At 31.5% G+C, this 14,869-nt stretch overlaps 6 protein-coding genes and 3 pseudogenes across 9 annotated transcripts, besides 9 other annotated features; 3 read left to right on the plus strand and 6 right to left on the minus strand.

Moving 5' to 3' along the window:
• Positions 1 to 145: 145 nt before the first annotated feature.
• On the minus strand, positions 146 to 349 carry TVAGG3_0273180 (uncharacterized protein; the record flags this gene model as incomplete). The annotated part of the gene is made up of 1 exon (XM_001579802.1): positions 146 to 349. One exon carries the CDS (start codon positions 347 to 349, stop codon positions 146 to 148), a length of 204 nt encoding a protein of 67 aa, XP_001579852.1.
• Positions 350 to 1,008: 659 nt separating this feature from the next.
• Positions 1,009 to 8,161: a mobile genetic element.
• Positions 2,041 to 2,706, plus strand: TVAGG3_0273200 (uncharacterized protein; the record flags this gene model as incomplete). Its single annotated transcript, XM_051228651.1, has 1 exon — positions 2,041 to 2,706. The coding sequence occupies one exon, from the start codon at positions 2,041 to 2,043 to the stop codon at positions 2,704 to 2,706; it is 666 nt and encodes a 221-aa protein (XP_051098381.1).
• On the plus strand, positions 3,129 to 3,892 carry TVAGG3_0273210 (annotated as a pseudogene). Its single transcript has one exon. A coding segment is annotated over exon 1 (764 nt).
• Positions 3,893 to 3,920: a terminal%2Cinverted (terminal inverted repeat of Mariner transposon ID:TVAGG3_0273220).
• Positions 3,893 to 5,194: a mobile genetic element.
• On the minus strand, positions 3,973 to 5,098 carry TVAGG3_0273230 (annotated as a pseudogene). The gene has a single exon. A coding segment is annotated over exon 1 (1,126 nt).
• Positions 5,167 to 5,194: a terminal%2Cinverted (terminal inverted repeat of Mariner transposon ID:TVAGG3_0273220).
• TVAGG3_0273240 (uncharacterized protein) lies at positions 5,316 to 6,743 on the plus strand (the record flags this gene model as incomplete). The annotated part of the gene is made up of 1 exon (XM_051228652.1): positions 5,316 to 6,743. One exon carries the CDS (start codon positions 5,316 to 5,318, stop codon positions 6,741 to 6,743), a length of 1,428 nt encoding a protein of 475 aa, XP_051098382.1.
• On the minus strand, positions 7,107 to 7,403 carry TVAGG3_0273250 (uncharacterized protein; the record flags this gene model as incomplete). The annotated part of the gene is made up of 1 exon (XM_001579801.1): positions 7,107 to 7,403. The coding sequence occupies one exon, from the start codon at positions 7,401 to 7,403 to the stop codon at positions 7,107 to 7,109; it is 297 nt and encodes a 98-aa protein (XP_001579851.1).
• Positions 8,162 to 9,091: 930 nt separating the features above from the next.
• On the minus strand, positions 9,092 to 10,186 carry TVAGG3_0273260 (DNA/RNA polymerases family; the record flags this gene model as incomplete). Its single annotated transcript, XM_051228653.1, has 1 exon — positions 9,092 to 10,186. The coding sequence occupies one exon, from the start codon at positions 10,184 to 10,186 to the stop codon at positions 9,092 to 9,094; it is 1,095 nt and encodes a 364-aa protein (XP_051098383.1).
• Positions 10,187 to 10,220: 34 nt separating this feature from the next.
• Positions 10,221 to 10,248: a terminal%2Cinverted (terminal inverted repeat of Mariner transposon ID:TVAGG3_0273270).
• Positions 10,221 to 11,510: a mobile genetic element.
• Positions 10,301 to 11,414, minus strand: TVAGG3_0273280 (annotated as a pseudogene). The gene has a single exon. A coding segment is annotated over exon 1 (1,114 nt).
• Positions 11,483 to 11,510: a terminal%2Cinverted (terminal inverted repeat of Mariner transposon ID:TVAGG3_0273270).
• Positions 11,511 to 12,888: 1,378 nt separating this feature from the next.
• Positions 12,889 to 13,074: a mobile genetic element.
• Positions 13,075 to 13,423: 349 nt separating this feature from the next.
• Positions 13,424 to 13,886, minus strand: TVAGG3_0273300 (uncharacterized protein; the record flags this gene model as incomplete). Its single annotated transcript, XM_051228654.1, has 1 exon — positions 13,424 to 13,886. A coding segment is annotated over one exon (463 nt), but the record flags the coding sequence as incomplete, so codon positions are not given.
• Positions 13,887 to 14,603: 717 nt separating this feature from the next.
• Positions 14,604 to 14,869: part of a mobile genetic element that runs on past the window's edge.

The following is a 14,869-nucleotide window of genomic DNA, read 5'->3' on the forward strand; positions in this document are numbered from 1 at the left end:
AATCTTATTGATATGATATTAAGTCTGTATTTCATCCAAACAGTTAATGAACATATGCACATTTCCAAATTAAGTTTAAAAAAAAGTAGATTCGATATTCATGAAAAACTCTATTTACAAACACGAAAAACGTAAAAATACTATTCTATCCGTCAGGGTATTCCTTTTTCATTTTCTGGTATCGATCTTTCACAAAATCTATTAATTCATTCAATGTGTCAGCATTTAGCATAGACATATTAATTTCGAGAACCTTTTCCATGCTCAGCAAATCTGGTTGATGTTTTTCAATAATGGCGCCGAGAGATTTAACATCATGAGGATTAGAGAGTTCAGAGACAGCTGACATAAAATTATCTATATCAGCTTCAGGTATTGCAAATTTTTCTTGTTCTGGCTCTTCATCTTCAGTGCCTTCCTAGATAGCATTTATATCTGAAGAAACAGTGAGATTGATTGATGATCGTACCATCGCATCTGATTTAAGAATATCGGGTGTTTTGTTAAGAAGGAATTGAATGTTATGGGATAGTTCGCCGAATAATCTTGTCCATTTGGTTGTACTCCAGCTAACGAAATTCATCCATTCTTTATCAAATAACCTGAGCATTTCTTGTGCAAAGTCCGAACATTTTTAAATCATAATAAATGATTAAACCACAACAACTTAAGGCGCAAAGCAACCAGGTCCTTCAGACCATTACATACGCCATATATGCATATAATTCATAGACGGCAGAACAAACGCAAAGGTTGAAATATGGAGATTTGGAGATAGTATTGAAAAATGAACATTTCGAATTCGTTTGCAAAGGTGGTGCAGTGATATCAAATATAAAAGAAATTTTATTTATGAATTCAAAAATTAAAGGTATAACGGATGATATAACATCAATTCCACCAGAAGAACAGAGATATTACGCATTAAATGCATTTCCTAAAGTTTTGAAGATTGGAAGATTTAATTTAAATGAGGAATTCATAGAAGGTTTCCTAAACGACATAATGAAGAAGGTGGATAAGGAATATGTGGATAGTGAGTTAAATAAGAAGGCAAATTTGGTTTATGTTGATGAAAAAGATAATGAAATTAAAGAAAAGGTTGAATGGTATCATGAATGGACATTTGAGACTTTTAAAGTTAAAGCTGATACAGAATGGGTTTCGGGATGTTTAGACCTTAAAGCAGATAAAACTTATGTTAACGATGAGTTAGAGAAGAAAGCTGACAAAACAGAGCTTCAGACATTAAAGACAGAAATACTTCAAACATTATATCCTGTTGGTTCTATTTATACGTCAATGAATTCAACAAATCCTTCAGAAGTTTTAGGTTTTGGTATGTGGAAGCAGATTGTGGATAAATTCTTATATTGTGCTAGATATTCAAAGCAAACAGGAGGTTCGAAGAAAATTAAAGAAGTAAACCTTCCACCGCACACTCATACAGGAACTACAAACACAACAGGTAATCATTCACATTCAATAACAAAAAGAGGTTATATAAATCTTGCAGCGGGTTCGGATAGATGGGGAATGAATAGATATGATATCACAACTGACCCAGTAGATTCAAGCACGGGTATTTTCTGTGGAACCGCAGGTAATCATTCACACACTTTCACAACAAATCCAACAGGCTCGGGTAAAGATTACATGCCACCATTTGTGACTGTATTCGCATGGTACCGCGTTCATTGAATGTGCTTGAGCCCAGACTTTTGGGTCAAGGCTTACCGAATGAACTAAATATATTTTATGTCTGTAATTAATTAGGTAATGAACTGCAGAAATAATGTTTACGTTAATGTTTACGTTAAGTGACTCAAAGAGTCCGGTGACAAAGTCTCATGGTTTCAGGTTATTCAATAATTATTTATTTTTGAAGAACTGAAGGTGCTACCAGGTTAATTAACTTCTCTGAAAAAATGAGACAACATGACATTTTGACAACATTTACGAAAATATGATGCAGCCCAAAAATAAAGTTAGTTTTAAAATTATTTTTATTTATTTTTTATTTTGTATGTAAGAACAGAAATGTCAGTCGAAGCAAAAACATTCACTAACAAATCTAATGGCGAAACATTCACAAAAGGCACTTATAACGGTATTGAAGTCTTACGTAGAGACAAGGATGGTTACATTAATGCAACAAAGATGGCAAGAGAAGCAGGAAAGTTAAACCATTTAAACAGATTTCTCAATAGTGCTAAAATGCAGGAAATTCTTGAGTTTTGGATGAACGAATACGGTGGAGCCAAAAGTGGCTCGACCTCAAAACAAGCATTTTATGAGCTTACAAAGGGTGTTATGAATGAATTCAAAGGTATTTACATACATCCTGACCTCGTTCATTTTGTTGCTGAATGGTGCTCTGTAAAGTATGCATTTTATGTCAAAGATATTATGGACTCCATAGACAAGAAAGTTCATGAGAAATTAGATGAAGAAGAACTCGAGGATACAGTAGAGAATGCTAAACCTTTGTTCGAACAAGAAGTTAGAAAAATGTGTGAAAAACAATTAGAACATGAACGTGAGTTATGTTATGGTTATAGAGATTCTCCATTCGAACTAGACCAATGGGAACAAGAAAATTTAAAGAGAGAATTTAGAGAATATGAACTCGCTAAGATAGCATTAGAAGCTGCAGAAAAGAAGTTAAAAGCTTGGGGTCGTTTTGTACAAAAATATTGTGAGTAAATGAACCATTTATTTTTATTGAATTCACCAAAAATAATTTTTAGGGTAGATGGTTAGATCTAACCTCATTTCTAACCTCATTTCTAACCTCATGACATTTTGACAACAGTTCAGGAGGAAGGCAGTTATGAATTATTTTTGAAGAACTGAAGGTGTCACCAGGTCACCAGGTTATTTAACTTCTCTGAAAAAATGAGACAACATGACATTTTGACAACAACACAGGAGGAAGGCAGTTATGAATTATTTTTGAAGAACTGAAGGTGTCACCAGGTCACCAGGTTATTTAACTTCTCTGAAAAAATGAGACAACATGACATTTTGACAACACAGCAGGAAATGATTTGTCATGACTTCATCGAATTCAGCAACAAAAATAAAGTTAGTTTTAAAATTATTTTTATTTTTTTATTCCTATATAAATGACAGCAACAAACAACAACAGTAACTTTATCATTTCTGATGAACAAGTTATTGATTCATTAGCTGAGGAATTAGTTGTGGCAGAAACTAAAACCCTCAACGAAAGAATTGGTGAAAACAAGATTGATTTACATAACTACCTCAAACACGATGGGAAGAGGAAGGAAAACTGGTATGGCTTTATTAGTAAATAAAATTTCAAATTTAACGATTATAGATGTTGATATCAATAAATCGTACAATGATGAACTTAAAGAAACAGTTAGAAAAGACATTTTATCAAAACTTTCGGATAAAGATGTTATCGTTAAAACCGCTTCAGGAGGTCTTCACATTTATTGCAACACTAATTTCTTCTATGCAGTTTCGAACAGAATGATTAAATGTTATTCCTGCAATGATTATGATATCGATATCATGACTTCTATTGATGATTCAAAGCGTTCATTAGTGGTTATGGCTGATTCAAGAGTTCGCAAGAATGCAACAGAACCAATCAATACATACTCATTCATTCGTGGAAGTTATGATTCAACATTAACTAGAACAGTGAATGATATATTAAATGATTTGAATATTAAGGTAAGAGTTGAACAAAAGAACGAAGAAATAAAGAATATCATGAATGAAAACAAAGATGTAAACATTGACGATAAACTTGCCCAGAGCATAGTCGATGGCATCAGTGATTTTGAAGTACATAATGACGGTGGAAACATGAATTTAGAAAAAGAAGTTACATTATTCACACTGTTTCAAGCTATAGGGTGTCCAAAGGTGTGTTTAGCACAAACCTGAATACTGCGAATAGAAATAAACAAGTTACATATATATAAAGTTTATTTAAATATAATCACCATTGGATTCAATCACACGTTCGCAGCGATCGATCCAGGCTTGAAAGACACGCTTTAAATCATCATGAGAAAATTGCTCAAATTGCTCTCTTACAAAATTTTCAAGATCATCTGGACTCGCGAATTCGCGTCCTTCAGCTCTCTTTTTTAGCGTGCCGAATAAATAAAAGTCAGAGGGTGCAATATCAGGTGAATAAATTGGGTTTGGAACAACTTTGACATTGTTTTCCACCAAGTAATTCATTACCTTATGACTTTTGTGAACTCTTGAATTATCAAAATGAATTGCAAACTTTTGTTTTTGTTGTTTGGATTTCTCAAACTCATCAGAATTGATAATTTGAGTAAGAACATTGTCAATTAGATACTGAGCATTCATCGTATTAGGTTTTTGAAGAATATCAATTGCGATGATGCCATTCACGCCCCAAAAAACCGACAACATCATCATTGGTGTGTCAATTTTTTTCTTCGGGAATGTTTGCGGATCTTCATCCTTCGGGATCCACATGATTTTGGCTTCTGTTGCATATTGAAACCAAGACTCATCCCCTGTTACTAAAAAGCGAAACTTCTTGGATTGATACGCACGCAATATAGAGAGGAGCTCTTTCGAAGATTGGACTCTAGATTTTTTTGAACTGAATTAAGGTTGTGCGGAACCCAACGTGTATACGCTAGTTTGTAGTTCAAATAATTGTGCAGATAATAACTGACTGTTGTACGTGGTATCTTTGTCATCTCCTCTATCCTTCTGAGTGATGCTCTTGGGTCTTCATCTAGCGCTTGAAGAATTGCTTTGATTTTTCTTTGATCCGGCGATTTTTTGTCAATTTTTATGATGGGCGCCTTTTTGTTCATGAAGTGATACATCCTAACATGATACGTTACAGTGGAATAGCTAGGAGCATCCATACTGAAGCATTTTACCAATGTCTCGTAGATTTTTTACAGTCTTTGCATTTTTTTGCAAGAGCGAGGATGTTTTCTTTATGATTCATTAAAAAAATGAAAAAAATCCCGCCAAAATTTCCCGCGAAACCGCCTCTTGTCTCAAAATTCATTTTATATCCCGGCATGGCGCCAAAATACAACTTACTCATCATATACATATATTCATATTTTTTATTATATATTTATAATCAGCATATATCTCCTTTAATAGTCTCATATAGAGCGCTGTGCTAAACGCACCTTTGGACACCCTATATTAATTCATTACCTAATCATTTAATTAATGAAGCATACGATAACGTTTATAACTTCTGCAATTTAACAGAAAATGCTAAAAGTAATTTTGAAAAAGCACGTAGTAGATATGCACATTTAATGACTTCTCCATTTGTTTTAGTGAAGATTCTAAAACTTTATCAAAAAGAATATTATGATGAATACGTTTTACCTTTATTACGTAAGCCAAAAATAACATTTGATATCAAACTTGATGACTCGTTTTTGATAACAGATATTAGACGCAAGGCTGAAAATCATCAGTATAAAAACAGTTCTGAAGTAATTGAGGATTTATCACGTGTAATCCGTTTTGTAGATTGTGGAAATAAATATTTCATTCAAAAGGACTATAATATCCACGACAAAATGAATCAAATATCATTCGTTCTTCAGTCAAACATGAAAGAGTCACTCAAAATGATTAAATTATTTAAAGAAGAAGGTAAAACAATAACAGCATGGGATGTACTACTAAATCAATTATCCTCATTAACCGTTAAGGGTGTTTGCTTTAAATCTGATTCTCCAGATGTTTTCTCAACGTTTCAAGGTTATAAATACATCGTTCTCGAAAAGCCTGATTACTCAAAAATTGAGATGTTTATGGATTTCATTAAAGAAGCCATTTGTGATAATAACGATGAAGTGTATAAATATCTTCTTGGTTGGATTGCATCAATGATTCAACATCCTGGAATCAAGAATGAAACAGCAATTATTTTGAAAGGACTTCAGGGAACAGGTAAAAACAGATTTACAGACATTATTTCTGAACTTCTCGCTGGTTATTCATGTAAAAACATTACTGAAATAAGTGAGCTAACGGGTAATTTCAACTCAGTAGTTGAAAATAAAATGTTTCTTGTACTTAATGAACTCAAGAATGTTGGTGAAGACAGACTTGCAAACTTCAACGCTTTGAAATCAATTATAACGGATAATGAGATTAGAATTAATGAAAAGAATCAACCCAGAAGAACTGCTCAGAACGTTGCAAACTTCATTTTCGTAACTAATAACGTCTACCCTGTCAAAATTGAAGTTGGAGACAGAAGATACGTAGTTTTAAGAGTTAATGGTAAATTTAAGGGTCAATTTGATTACTTCAAGAATTTAATGGATTCATGCACTAAGGAATTTTATGATAATTTACTGACGTATTTTATGCAATATGACCTTTCATCATTTAATGTACGAATCATACCGATGACTGAAGCCAAACAAGATTTAATTGAATTATCAACAAATCCTTTAGATGTATGGATAAATACACATTATGATGAATTGTGTGCAGGTGTGACGTGTAAAAATGCTCTATTCTGCAAACCATCAGGCATGAAAGACAAAAACTTTCAAATGAGCATTAAGGATAAATGTGATAGGAAACAAAGAAAAATAGATGGTAAACAAACATGGTATTATGTTTTGAAAGAAGAAATGAAAGGATTATATAAACAGGTTGAACCAAACGATAATGATGATTCATTTACTGACGATGAAATACCTGTAAATGAAGCTTTATAAAGTATGATTGGAATTTATTTTTGCATTAATCCTGTGTTGTTGTCTAAATGTCATGTTGTCTCATTTTTTCAGAGAAGTTAAATAACCTGGTGACCTGGTGACCTGGTGACACCTTCAGTTCTTCAAAAATAATTAATTATTGAATAACCTGAAAACCATTAACGATAAAATAACTGATAACAAATTTTTATTTTTATCATAAATGGATACCCCACAAGCTCAAAATTTACCACGAATCATAACAAGGGAGGAAACGATAAAAATGATGCGAGAACTTGCTAAAAATAACAAACCACTAAAACTGAGAAAATGTGGTTATGCAGTAATGATGGAAAGAGAGACGTTGTCGAAGAGGAATAAAAATTAAATTTGGATTGAGTTTAAAAATTCATCTTTATTAAATTCATCTCTTCCAATCAATTTATTTATTCTATTAAATTCTTTTATTTTTGCTTCACCCAGTTTAAGGATTGAACGGTAAGTTTCTAATTTTTCGATTATTTCTTTCCTCTCTTCATCGTTTTCAGTTCCATTAGTTTTATGGGCATCAGCCCCACCGCATTGCGGCTTCTTTTTGTAATAGCATATTTTTGATTTAATTCTGTTTAGTTTCTTTTTATATTCATCGTCTGGACTCTTGGATGCTTTGTTGTCACTCATTTCTTACGAAATAAAAAAAATTAAATATTATTTAAATATAATGGAGTAATAAAATAAATCGGAATTTCTATTAATTTATTGTCAACTTCAACTAATGCATTGCCGTTAATATATCTAACAAATTCAGCTATTGTGTCAAATCTTCGTCTTCTTTTTGTCATTGATTTATCAGTTTTTCCATAATCGAGATGAATCAAAACTTTATCCCCTTGTTTAAAATTCATGAGCCCCGAATTAATTTGTTCACGTTTAACATCATTCAACCTTTCCATGTGCTTTCTAATATATTCCCATTCTTTTGAAATATCATTTTTCATTTCCACTGGTTTCATGTTTATAGTTCTATGCCATGTATTATTGTAATAATATACTAACTGTTGTATGATGGAGTCATGATTTCCAGCCCAGTATATCTGACCGTTAACCCCTAACGCATCTCTAAGAGTTCTCATTACCGCATCAACTATTCTATTATGAAACGTATATGGAGAGGATGAAAAGTAAAAATTAATTTGTGGGAAATAATGAGTCATAGTTGCCTGAAATCCTTTATCACCATCACCCCTGATATTATCTACTCTTTCATGATCTAGTAAGTATTGTATGGCTCTTCTTGTTTCCTGTTCTGTTTTCCCTTTCACTGGAATGCAATATAAATATCTAGTGTTAATGTTAATGGCAAATAAATAAGTAACTTTTCCTTTTGAATATTCCAGATGATCGATTTCGTATGAATATGGATATGGAGCAAATGAAGGGCGACTAAATTTTTCCTTTAACGGTTGAATTTTTGGGTCAATTGGTTTATTTAATATCTTGAAATCCTTTTTAAAATCTTTTTGCATCTTTAATGTTTGAAATGGATATAATAAAGTGAATGATGAAGGATTAACTGAAGGAGGAGGCGGTACTGTCGTTGGAGGTTTTGGTGTTGCAAGTGGTTTAATTTTATCTGCTTTGATTTTGGATTTCATTCCCCCCTTCATTAATTCTGGATGTATTCTATTCATTTGTTTTAAATATGCTGTATATAAAGGTTTGATATACTTTCCCGCTTCGAGTTTATGTTGAAGGATGAATTCCAAAAGTTGATCTTCATTTAAAAGTCGGGCTGAATATGGTTTAACTAATGAATCATAAATTAAAGCTTGTGCATCATTTATGGTCTGAAGGACCTGGGCGTTTTGCACCTTTAGCTGTTGAACATTTGCTACTTTAGACCTCGGCTTTGGCTTTTGCGGCTCAGGATTATATAATTTATATAATTCATCAATATCTTCTTCTGTTAATACTTTATTTTTGAAATCTTTCAATTGTTTAAGTTGTGATTTAGTTTTTCCCTTTGTATATTCATTATTTTTAATTTTGTCTTTAATTTCAGAAATTATTCTATCATGATATTTCAAAATTTCATTTTTATAATATGGATAATAATATTCCATATCATCACCCGTTATATTTTTATTATATTTTTGGAGATATGATTTTAATTCATAATAACTAAGAAAATTTTGATTAAGTACTAAATCATCAATTAAAATTTTTAAATCTACGTTATCCATTTATATAAAAATAAAATCAATGTTTTAAGGGTGCCCACCTCTTTGAATCATAGTATCAAAACCATCATTAACGGTTCCTTTTGTCTCTTCTGTGGCATTTCATTAAGAATAAAATTTTAAATTGTATTAAATAAATGGCATACAACATCCATTTTCACAACATACAGCCTTAGTGTGTGCTCCTGTTAATGCAGTCTTACCGATTGTTAAGCGAGTCATTGACCCGTTTTTAAGTTGTAAATTAATATTCTGACCATCAAATATCACTTTATCATTTATTATATCCAAATATTTTTTAGGTGTTAATTGCTTATTTTGTCTTAAACTAACACCCTTCATTTTTTGTGCAATCTTTTTAAAATCACTCCCATCAATTGAACCGTTGAATGATGTATAACATTTAGGACATAACGCCACCATGTTATCACCTTGTTTCTCAATTGCTAAACCCAATAACTTCTTCTCATGTGCTTTTTCTTCAGCTTTATTCTTTAATTTAGGTTTAAATTTCTCATCAAAACAGAAGAAATCAAATGGTGCGAATTTGAAAACATTTTTATCATAAAATTGTTTATCGGTAACAATTGCTTGAAATGCTTGAGTGTTAGGAAGACTTGGATCGCCAGCGATTGCCCAATAAGATGAATCAGTATCACCTTCAATGAAATGAAAACAATTAACATCCATGCATTTATACATAAAATCATAAATGAAAACCAAATACCAGTATTTAGCATTATCTAAAGTGAAGAATGCCTCTTGTAAACATGTATCACATCTATAAAATCTATCTTTAAGCATCACTTGATATGTATCTTCACCTATTTCTCTTATGTTTTTAAACTTATTTGACATACATGCAACGCGTGCCTTCTGTGCATTCATTATTTTAGTCTTTGCGTAATTTTGTGTATTCATTGCATCGTAACCATATGATCCATTAAGTGAAATCTTGCAAAATAAACTTTTTCCTTTATTTCCTTCTAATTCAGCCTTTTGTCTTTCGTTCATAAATTTGTTCGCAAATTCATTAAAACAAGTGTTTTTAGTAAATGTTAAAATTGATTGAATATCATCGATGATAAAATGAAATCTGTCGATTAGATACCAAAGATAATAAGAAGAAAATGGTTGATATTGGTTGTGTGTTGATGCTAATTGAGTTAATTTCCTCTGTTTCTGGTCAACTGGTAGATTGTTTGATTTCATGTAATTATACATAAAACTACCAATTGTTTTTTCATCTGTGATAATATAGGGTGTCCAAAGGTGTGTTTAGCACAAACCTGAATACTGCGAATAGAAATAAACAAGTTACATATATATAAAGTTTATTTAAATATAATCACCATTGGATTCAATCACACGTTCGCAGCGATCGATCCAGGCTTGAAAGACACGCTTTAAATCATCATGAGAAAATTGCTCAAATTGCTCTCTTACAAATTTTCAAGATCATCTGGACTCGCGAATTCGCGTCTTCAGCTCTCTTTTTTAGCGTGCCGAATAAATAAAAGTCAGAGGGTGCAATATCAGGTAAATAAATTGGGTTGGAACAACTTTGACATTGTTTTCCACAAGTAATTCATTACCTTATGACTTTTGTGAACTCTTGAATTATCAAAATGAATTGCAAACTTTTGTTTTGTTGTTGAATTTCTCAAACTCATCAGAATTGATAATTTGAGTAAGAAACTTGTCAATTAGATACTGAGCATTCATCGTATTAGGTTTTTGAAGAATATCAATTGCGATGATGCCATTCACGCCCCAAAAAAACCGACAACATCATCATTGGTGTGTCAATTTTTTCTTCGGGAATGTTTGCGGATTTCATCCTTCGGATCACATGATTTTGGCTTCTGTTGCATATTGAAACCAAGACTCGTCCCTGTTACTAAAAGCGAAACTTCTTGGATTGATAAGCACCCAATATAGAAAGGAGCTCTTTCGAAGATTGGACTCTAGATTTTTTTTGAACTGAATTAAGGTTGTGCGGAACCCAACGTGTATACGCTAGTTTGTAGTTCAAATAATTGTGCAGATAATAACTGACTGTTGTACGTGGTATCTTTGTCATCTCCTCTATCCTTCTGAGTGATGCTCTTGGGTCTTCATCTAGCGCTTGAAGAATTGCTTTGATTTTTCTTTGATCCGGCAATTTTTTGTCAATTTTTATGATGGGCGCCTTTTTGTTCATGAAGTGATACATCCTAACATGATACGTTACAGTGGAATAGCTAGGAGCATCCATACCGAGCATTTTACAATGTCTCGTAGATTTTTTTACAGTCTTTTGCATTTTTTTGCAAAGCGAGGATTTTTCTTTATGATTCATTAAAAAAATGAAAAAAATCCCGCCAAAATTTCCCGCGAAACCGCCTCTTGTCTCAAAATTCATTTTATATCCCGGCATGGCGCCAAAATACAACTTACTCATCATATACATATATTCATATTTTTTATTATATATTTATAATCAGCATATATCTCCTTTAATAGTCTCATATAGAGCGCTGTGCTAAACGCACCTTTGGACACCCTATATCTAAGTTTCTTATTATCGGTAAAAAGTTTATGTAATCATTAATGTATTTTTCATCAATGTGACCCTTTACTTCAGCCACGAATAAAGTATTTTTCTTTCTAATAATTCCCAGTGCTTTTGCTTTCTTTGTTGCTGTATCACAAATAATAACACCATTCAATCTTCCCGGCATATACATTTTATGGTCAGTATATTGAATGAAATCATGAGGATTAGATGAAAATGATGAAGGATATAATGAATTAAAATCAACACCAACGAAATGAGTCATAATGTTGGTGGTGTCCTCATTTGATATAGTTTTAGTTTCTGGATTATATGCAAGTTTATTAATGTGCGTGATTCCTTTAAGATTTACTCTATGTTGAACATTTGATAAACCACCAGTAATTCCATTACGGAGAATGTGATAAGCTTCAACTGAATCTAAAGTCATTGGTAAATTATTTTTTAATGCGTAATTTCTTAAATTGATTCTTAAACGTTGAACATCTTCATCTTTATTTGATTTCACGACATTGAAATAACAACACATTAACTGACAATTTTCTTTGGTATGTGGTTTTTCATTATCTATTCTATCTAATGTTGGTTTATTAGCATATGTAAACGCTTTACCACACATTTTACATTTAGATGAAAGGATTAAATCGTGATAGTATTGAAAATCATCCATTGAAACATTATTTTTAGTATCTCTTTCTGCTTTTTCATCTTGTTTCTTATATGATTCAATTTTATATTTCCAATACTTTTTCGTTAATTCAAAACTTGATTCTATCTCTTCCTCAGGATATTTTTCATTAGGATTAAAGTCTTTATATGCTAAAGCGTAACGAATCATTGAAGCATTCGATGATAAAGAAAGATTATGAAGCATGTCAATTTTATAAACAAATGTTTCTTCAATAATTTTATCAATTGGGTCAATCATAATTTCAACATCTTTATTGCAATAATGAATAAAATATTCTAATCTATTCTTAAAATTTTTAGCATCATTGAGATATATTTGATAATCACTATCTGATATAGTTTCTTGAGTTAATGCTGAATAAAATGAATCTTTCGTGAATGGTTCCACTTTATATAATTCTTCTTCGTAATTTTCCCACGTGATGAATTGATAAGGGAAAAAGGATTTAACACGTGTTTTATTGTTTCCGAAATCTTGAGTGAATTGGTCTAATGTCCCACCCGCTATATAATTTCTGATGTCAATAAATCTCAATTCATATGGAACGTTTGTTTTCTTTACAATGATTTGCTTAAATTGTGAAGATGAACCCAGCATTGATTTTATTTTCCATTTTGCAGTGTTTAAATCACGAAGAATTAAATTTAAATCAAACTTTCCCGAATTAAAACCTATGATATTCACTTTATTGAATTCCTCATCTAGAAGTTCTTTAAATGCTTCCTTCTGTTTTTCATTTAATGTATGAGACAAAGTCCCGTCGTTTGGTCTGAAAGACCTTCAGGACTCAAAGAGTCCGTTTGCGACTTCATTAATTCTTCATATTGTTCAATATTTGATTTAGCAACTAATGAACAGGTTGAAAATAAAAACTCAATCCAATCAGAAATAAAAGAATCACTCGAAGTTAAGCAAAAATTCCTCGTATATGTTTTATCATTTAATTTAACCGTTGATGATACCATGAATGGTTTTAAGTAAGCGTTCAAAGTTGCACACTCAGAAAGTTGTAATTCTTCTTTAGTCTCTAATGTTTCGAAGTCAAAAGTAATATAATATCTTGTCGGTTGATAATATTCCTGCAAATTATGAGCTAATAACCACTGATATATCTTCTGTTTCGTAATATGTGGTGCATATGGTTGCTGTGTCTTTTGCAATTGAACGTCTTGAATTAATCTTCCATTATTTTCTTTACATTTCTCACAATGCTTTAAAAATCTTCTTTGGTTTTTCCTTTCTGGATCATCACGGATAGAATAAACTTCTTCTTTACAATATGGACAAACTCTATAGCCGGTGAGTGCTTCAACGTCTGTTATTCTGTCAGCGTGAAGTTTTCCACATGGACTCTGTGTTAATAAAATATTTATTGTTTCAAATTCTGGATCTATCATTATTGAATCCACTAATGGAAAGTCTACCTTATTTATGTCCACGTCTTCTGGTTGAGGATCACAATAATAGAAATCAATATTAACATTTAACATTCTCGCTAATCTCTCACTTTCTGATGAAATGTCAAACCCTTCATATGAATCTATTGCTTCATTTAAATAGCTTCTACGAGTTTTAGGATTAACACCATCAGGAATGTTATAGAAGCGTTTAAATAACCTTCTACCTTCTGCTCTAATTTGATTATCATTCATTTTAGCGGTTCCGTTTTTGTTCATTTATGTAAGAATAAAAAATAAAAATAAAGTTTATTTTTTAAAGCCCATAAAATGAATTAAGAACACATAAATTTTTATCATCTGCGACGTGACGAATACATTTTAATTTACTCAAGAATGCGTACCCGGATACATTAAATCTAATTCCTGTCTTATTTAATTTCACAACTTTGAAAAGGAATGTATGAATAGCTATAAAATGATGAGAAGATGTTTTATGGGTTGCTTCCATTTTTTCTGAAATAAATGAATAAATATAATGTTTATAAGTTTTCATATCTTTTATGTTCTTAATAACGAATGGTATAGACCTTTCCACTTCGTCTTCCTTCGGTGCTGTTCTTTCATATGAAACATTATTGGTATCTTCAATAATGAAACCACAATCACACAAAATTTTATATGTTCCAATGGTTTCTTTTGATATTTTATCTAATAAATCAAAAACTTTATCAACACCTGTGCATTTATTTAAATAATAATTTGTGTAAATATCATGATCTTCTTTCTTAATCGTATTAGTTGCATATGTCACATTTTTAAGAGCTTTTTTGAATTTTTCGGAATCTAAAGGTGGTGAAAGTAGGATACAAGGGTATTCTTCATTATCAATAAATTGTAACTTATGTTTACAAATAAATTTAGTACCTTCTTCTGAAAGTGTTTCATCTATTTCGCCATCTAATAAATTTTGTGTTGATTCTGAGACATAATTTTTATATCTTTCTTCATGAGATTTCTGAACTTCTGATTCTGAAGCTGGGATATTCATTAAACCCTCTACTTCATTTTCATTATATTTTTCAACTTCTCTTAATTCCTTAATTTTTTCATCTATTTCATCTCTTATTTTTTCCAGTCTTTCAATTTCATCGTATTCATCATCTTTAATCCGTTCTTCATAATATTCAGGGAAAACATCAGGTTCTTTAGGTTTTTCTTCTTCAGATGTGGGATATAAGAAATTTATAACATCATCTTTA

The sequence above is a fragment of the Trichomonas vaginalis genome, chromosome V (assembly GCF_026262505.1).
Source record: "Trichomonas vaginalis G3 chromosome V, whole genome shotgun sequence".
In the NCBI taxonomy this organism is placed as follows: Eukaryota; Parabasalia; order Trichomonadida; family Trichomonadidae; genus Trichomonas; species Trichomonas vaginalis.